General features: G+C 37.8%; 1 protein-coding gene across 1 annotated transcript; it reads right to left on the bottom strand.

The window, feature by feature from the left end:
* Nucleotides 1-3,670: 3,670 nt before the first annotated feature.
* On the bottom strand, nt 3,671-7,223 carry LOC117218413 (phospholipase A1). Its single transcript, XM_033466759.2, has 7 exons — nt 7,061-7,223; nt 6,919-6,976; nt 6,197-6,345; nt 5,873-6,115; nt 4,828-5,016; nt 4,046-4,184; nt 3,671-3,857 (listed from the first exon to the last, which is right to left on the bottom strand). The coding sequence occupies exons 1-7, from the start codon at nt 7,128-7,130 to the stop codon at nt 3,800-3,802; spliced, it is 906 nt and encodes a 301-aa protein (XP_033322650.2). The 5' UTR covers nt 7,131-7,223; the 3' UTR covers nt 3,671-3,799.
* Between the last annotated feature and the right edge of the window lie 227 nt (nt 7,224-7,450).

Raw genomic sequence — 7,450 nt, 5'->3', positions numbered from 1 at the left:
GTTGCATGGGCCTGTGTAACAAGTAGTCGGGGACCAACGTTTGCGCTATCGACAGTTCTTTCTGAACGCTGCGCAGATATCGAAACAAGAATTGATTATGTAAAGTTTCACTATTGTTAAGGTCGACTTTCTCCAATGAATGTTCCTGATATTTAACAGATTTTTACCGCAGTTTCTGCTAACTGACTCACGATAGCTTTATCGATTTCTCTTCTAGCATTTGGCGTTAGCAAACAGTTAGTTTCAAAGTATCAATTCATACGGAAGAGATTGAATATTAACCAGTTAAATGTGTTTGACGACTATATCCGTTATGGAGATGTGGCAGAATTTTGTGTGATGACGATTATATCCGTCATTCGTAAAATTTTGTTACAATTTGATATTTAAATTGTAATTCTGGCGAAAACTAAATTATATTCGTAAATTTTAATATGTTTAAAATGTTTAGAGGTCAAGACGAAATGAAACAAACAAATGAAAATTATAAATAATTTGAGTTGGATTCATAACTTCCTGAGAGCTAACTCGTCGCGATACGAGAGCTTATCGCGACACATACTGGTGGGCGCTTTGCAAAGAGATCGCTACAGTTAACTGGTTAAAAATACTTGTATGCTCTCGTGTACTGTTTGAAGCGATATTTGGTTCCGATCCTTTTTGCTTTCAATTATATTTTACGGGGTAGAAATATATATATCATTCAATATCACCATTCCGTTAGAGCGTTTCCTTTATAATTCGAAGCAACGCGTAGTATAGCCCGTCTGTGACGTTCTGTTGTTGCACGAGGTCTCCCCCGTGTTTTCTTTTTTCCGTAGATTTTCGGACTTTTTAAAAGATCGTAAATGACATTACGGCTCCGATTTAATAACTTCGCAATTTTCGCGATGGTACAATTCTTTGACCGCAATAATAAGATTCGATCGATTTCACTTGTGTTCGATTGTTTTCCGCGACCCATTTTGCACCGTTTTAACAATTAACTGCACCAATACTGTAGATAAACGACAGATTAACACGTTCACATCTAGTCGATGCTGAGAAACGACTGACGGAGAACACAATAATGGAAAATATGCGATGTGTCCTATCATTTTGACCGAGCGAGATCTCAGCATGTTTACATTTTTTCCTCTAGCTTCGTTCGTGTAATATACACACTTAAGGTTTACTATGCTCAGTTTAGAGGGCATTTTTAATATACAGGATGTCCCAAAAATGTCTCGCAATCCGGAAATGGTGGATTCTTTAGGTTATTTGAAGTAACTTTTTCCTTAGCGGAAATGCAAACCGCGGCTTGGTTCACGAGTTATTAATGAAGAACGCCAACCAATAAGAAGCGAGCTCTGCTGGCGCGTGACGGCCGAGCCAATGAGCGGAGCTGGGCTTCGCGCGCTCGTTGGCTCGGCAGCCTCGCGCCAGCTGAGCGGGGATTCGACCGCTCGACCGCTGGCGCTGTTGGCTCGGCCGTCTCGCGCTAAATGAATTCGCCTCTCATTGGTCACTGATTTTCGTTGATAACTCGTAAACGAAGCCGCGGTTTGCATTTTCGCTAAGGAGAAAGTTGCTTCAAATGATCTCAGGAACCCTCCATTTCCGGATTACGAGACATTTTTGAGACACCCTGTATAAGGTGTGTACAATGTACATATAGTTCACTATATTATGCAAAAGATTCAAAAATATCAAACGTCCTATCATTTTGTCCGGTACTGTAGATTATGCAGATAGGTAGAAACGACAATTTATTAAATATGGAGACGTAAGGGATAAAAAAAACGGAATGACGAAATGAAAGCTGGCGAATGAAAGCTTCTGCGTAAAATTCGAGAAACGGGCGGAAGAGGTAAGCAAAGCAGATTAAGAATAAATTATTGGTGCATATAAAATGTCAAATTTTTACTACGTGTAAATGTTTGTCTCTCTGCTTACATTATGTTGTTTATGACATCACCTCTTGCAGTCTTATCGCGTATTTCACGCGTCACGTTTTGCCTAAAAGAATTTTTTTTAAATTCTGTATTTTCGTCATTTATTTTGTGTTTCGTACGAGTACGATTTCCGCGGATGTGTTCGTTGAGATTTTTATTTAAAATCACGATTGCGAACATTAATATCATAATATTAATGAAAAAGAATGGAGTGAACTAAAATTGCCATTATAATATTACTATCCTACGAGCGTTACAATTTATAACCGAATTATAGAAAAACTATTTCAGCACATGAATCCTCCGAACAATTGACCGGAGCACGGATCAACGGAAATTAGGTGACGTTGACGAGGGCGTTTGAGCAAAGCCGACCACAAAACCAATCGAACACAGCCGTTCGGCGAATTTAATTGGTTCGATTAGAATTCGTTTGCGTGTGCGAGGCCCGCGTAGCTTTTAATTCCGTCCGGTCGCTTTGAGAGCTGCCGTTTAATTTGCCGCCAATGATACTAAATCCGAGACGAACGTCCGGTCGAATGTGAAGAGGACGCCTTGCATTCCTTACCGAAACTATCCCTCTTGCCCGTAACATTTTCTTGGGAATGGAATGCCAAGCCCAGTGGAAACTGACACGTTTGCAGAATCGATTAAATCGAGTGGAGTGAATGCACATTTTTCGGACTGTTTCGAGCATGATCGGACGGACTACTGACCTCCGTGCAAAACGAAAATCTTCTAATCCGACCGTGAGAAACGCGCGTTGCTTCTTTCAATCATTTTAATAAACGAATAGTAGGAGCATTATTCGTAACATTGTAGGTTTTTAAGTTTTGTATTTCAGCGTAACAAATGCACTTTATGCGCATTTCCATTTTTATACTTGACAGTCTTTTCATCGATTCAACTATGTCTGACAAGAGAAGTTCGATATTTTTAATTTAACCTTGACAATTTCAAAAGAACTTGCTACATTACATTAATCTGAATAATCCGATGGATTATGGATGAGATTATCGTAGTTTTAGAACAATTTAGTTGTAAGAAATTCTGAACTGTTGATCATTGATCTTAAGAGAACTATTAGAAAGTTGCCAGCAGTAATGCTAATTCGATCAGAGCTCTAAGGTAAGAGGAATATATGTTCCCCGCAATGAATATCAAATAAAAATGTTATTTCCAATTTGGTATTTTGGAAATTTGCGTGTGGTACGAAAGTTTGAAGAATCACAGTCTAATGATTAATAATATATGACTTTAGATACAAAGAGGAAAGTTATTTATAAAAATTGTTATCTCCCTATTTTTAAAAATGGTATGCACCATGACGAAGTAGCAGGCACAAAAGTGTACAAATTGGAAAACAAAAGTAATGGGGATGGAAGTATTTTTAGCCCGGAAGCGTATAACTATGTTTTCCCGACAGAACGCGACGCGATCGTCGCGATTCCGCATTAATTATTCATAGCAACGCTCATTGGAAATGAAATTATAATCGTTCAACAGTGCGTCACTTTACCAAGTTAGTTGCTCTCAGACGTTTGCACAATTTGTCAACGGAAGCACCATTTGTGACTTTGGGAGGCAGGAAACGATTCGGTTGACAATGGCGAGGAGACGTACGTGGTTGAATGTTTGCTGACAATGCTCGACATACGTGTTGTTCGTTTGTAAACTTCGAATGTTAAGTATTATTGAAAATAATATACGGCAGTAATAAACACAAAATAACTGTCTCCGGTGGAGAGTTTGTAAAATTTTATTGAAATGGTCATCGTTGCAACATAATTAGGAGACTTTTCTCTTATTATGTTATTATATCTACTATACTCACTTATGAGCCTTTTCGTATCTCAGCGTAGAAATTAAGATTGTTGGCCGAATGGCGACTGTTTGTTTGTATTGAAACAGTAAGCACCGTGTCTGAAAAAGAATATGCAACGTATTAATTCTTATTAATAGATGATATGCAAGAATGGACAGCAAAATAGTTTCGTTCTTTACTTAATTGTTTTTTTAACTTCGAATTAGAGTATATGGAAGAATGAAAATATAATAGGAGTTCGCATAATACTCCACGCTCTAGTGATTACTATTCTTAGTAAACTTACAAGTTCTTTGGCGTGGAATCATTGAAGTATACCCTCTCACCATCTTTGAACCTGGCAATACATCTACGCGATGGAAACGCCTCAGGATTTGTCACTGATTCTGCGAAGATCTTGGTGGATCTTTGATGGCTGCAGATTTCTTTGAATAAAAACATTTCATCCGAGATAATCGTCCGCAGCAAGTGATCAACAATTCAACGATCGTATCAATTACCACTGAAACTCTAATTAATTCCACGAGCAAAGCGTGTACGGGACGTAATCGTTAACATATATCGTGTTATACTGCGAATAAAATACTTCCGAGCTATACTCAAATATCATAAATTGAAAAGTCAATTTTCGTTTCCCTATATATTAAACATTTTTACGCTTCCTTTTTCCCCGCGGACTCGTCGCATGCAAAAACGATCATTTTTCTCGGCGTTGCAAAAAAAAAGAAAAATGACGAATCGAATATTTATTACGCAAAATACTTCACATCCGAGGCGATAACTTTGATGCAAGATTTAATAATGATTCTGGGGTACCTAATATTGTAATTGAGCATTACATAGCTCTCGAGAAAAATGCACAATATATTGTGATACTTTGAAAACCGCCGTCAAGTGGCGACCAATAATAATCTGCGATTCCGTTCAAATATCTTAAGCTAATGCTTTATGAATTACATAGATGACTGGTTGTCAAGTAGTAAGTGGCGTGCTCGGCGTTCATTAAAATTCGCTACATTTTATCCCCGAGGAAACTTGAATGTGTTAACGACGTGTATTATGATTTACCTCCGCCAATGATTATAGGGCAACCTGGTTGAGGACTGACTCCCTTGTTCGCATAAAAATCAACGGTTCCCGTGTCGATAGGCGTACCGTAAAAGCCAGCATCCGTGTGAAGGATAACGACGGTTTCTGCGTCGGTTTTCTTAATGTGGCACGCGGAAGGATAGAACAGGGGGAACGCGGGATCTAGTCCTGCAACCAACAATTTCTCTGTCAATTGTACTTATTGTTAGTACTGTTCGTTTTAATCTCAATTTGATGGTCGACGTCAAACTTTTAGGTTTCAGCAAGAAAATAATTTTCAGTCTTGTCCCTTCAATTTTCAAGAAATAATTTTCAGACTTGTCCCTTTAATTTTCAAGACATTGTTTTTAGACTTGTCCCTTGAATTTTCAAGATATAATTTCAGATTAATCTTTTTTTAATTGTTATTTTATTCAACCATTCTCGCTGTCATCGTCACTTTATATTCAATTTCAAATATTATCATAAATTCATTCAATAAAATAATAATAATTATAATTTCAAAAGTTGTACAATAAAAATTAAAGACCCGCAGCGATTTTAACGTTAATAGCTCTATAATTAATATAGGGTATAAATAAAGGTTATGTACAAGCGGACTTCATAAAAAAACATGAGGAAAATATAAAATTACTTTCCTGTTTTGGGCTTAATTTTCCAGAAAATCTAGTTTCATAATTTGCTTTCCATACATGCACTTCCGGCTAAGATACGGTTCGTCGATTCATACAAAACGAATTTCCAAACTCGATTTTCTCGAAAACTAAGCCTCAAACAAAAAGAAGTTATCCTATATTTTTTTATGAGGGATCACGTGCTGCCCGCTCGTACCTTTCAGTGACACCCTGTATAATACTCCTCCTAACTGGACGACGTTGATCAACAAAATATCGATTACTTCATGTGCATAAAATGAGAACAGTAGCGATTAAATAGTTCCGGTACGTACTCGAAAACAATTAGAGAAGGAAAAAACTCTCTTTGTAAAGACAAGTTTTGCGAAACTAATTTTTTTTTCACGTACCTGTTAGCCGATTTAGAGTAACGTTCATGAATTTACTAATGTGGCTAGCAATGTGAGCACCCAAAGAATGTCCAATCACGTGCAACGTGTTCAAATCGATCACGTCAGCTAGCTTTTCCATAGATTCGGCGATTGCCTTTCCTATGTAAGGCACTTGGCTGCTAACATAAAGGTAATTGATGTTAAGCGCTATCTCTCCCCAATCGACTACGATCACGTTAACGCCACCTTTATCCAAATACGCTGTCAACACAAAATGGGAAAATTGAGATGTTCGTTTCTACAACGATTAGAACGATCTCGTTCCTTTATGACTGCCGGTACCTTTCGGTATAACCATAACGTTATCGGCACTTGTATCTTCCATGAACCCATGAACGTAAAGAATGGTCTCATCGCCGTGGACAATGTCCTGCGCAATGATCTCTGGGTTCGTCACATGGCTTTCGGTGAACGTGAAGGAAGAACTGTCACTGCAATAAGAACAATGTTAATAATCAATAAAGCCTGTCTGTGAAGAATACGCGAAAAATTGTACGAACAAATGTGGAATATGAGCCGTTTATTTTGAAAGTGGCATAAGTCACTTTGTTTTTAAGTCGATATATTTAAGGGTTTGCGTTTTAACACGTTTAAAAATATGGATGCTAACTTTCGAGAAGATTTACTTGTATTTGTTATCTCAGTATCTGATATTTTTCTCGGTATAAATAATTTCGTACAAACATTAAAAAATCACCACTTTTCATTACGGTAAAGTGACTTATGCCACTTTCAAAATAAACGGCTTATATGTAGTATGCCTAAACTTTTCTAAAACGTAACGTGTTGTACACTGTTCATTGAATAGCGAAGACTGATAGCTGTCAACATTCGTGAAAGTATAATTCGAAACAAAAGTTTACTGTTGACCCGAATCGATCATCGGAACGGTGCATAAGGGTGAAATAATTTGTCGCAAGAAATACGTGAAACGTGAATCAAGATCATTTTGAATCGGAACGATGGGTTTAGAAAGCATCGGATACTTTTAGTCGATCACGAACCCTTTGTAAACTTGCAGATGAATTTTCTGAAGGATGGCAGGATCGATTTTAAGATCGCCTACAAAATAAACGACATTGTTTTGAACGAGAATAATTTCAGGATATTTCTATTACAGAAAATTTCGGGGAAGTTTGAACGTACATAACCCTGCGACGACAGTGTCCTTTGCGATTAGTATGCCGAGGAATAGTATGTTGAATAACTTCGACATTGTTGTTGTATCGTTTCTTCGACCGTGCACTACAATTTCGTCGAATTCAAACGTGACTTCTCCATCACGATGGTTTACTAGCGTTATGAGATGGATCGCAAGTTGTTGCCAATATATACAAAACTGCCCACTCCATCGGACTGTCACGCAACGAGGAAGAAATGAAAAACGATATCGTAGTGACCCGAGGCAATTGTGCAAATCCATTACGACGCCAGTGACACAAAGGTAGTCGCCGGAGTCAAGTGATAAGAGGAATGAATTCACCGCGAATTTTACGTACCGTTGTTCCAATTAGTTTTTCTACACTTCTTCTGTAA

Source organism: Megalopta genalis, chromosome 4, assembly GCF_051020955.1.
Source record: "Megalopta genalis isolate 19385.01 chromosome 4, iyMegGena1_principal, whole genome shotgun sequence".
Lineage (NCBI taxonomy): Eukaryota > Metazoa > Arthropoda > Insecta > Hymenoptera > Halictidae > Megalopta > Megalopta genalis.
The sequence above is the reverse complement of the archived record's forward strand: the minus strand, read 5'-3'. Positions and strand labels throughout refer to the sequence as shown.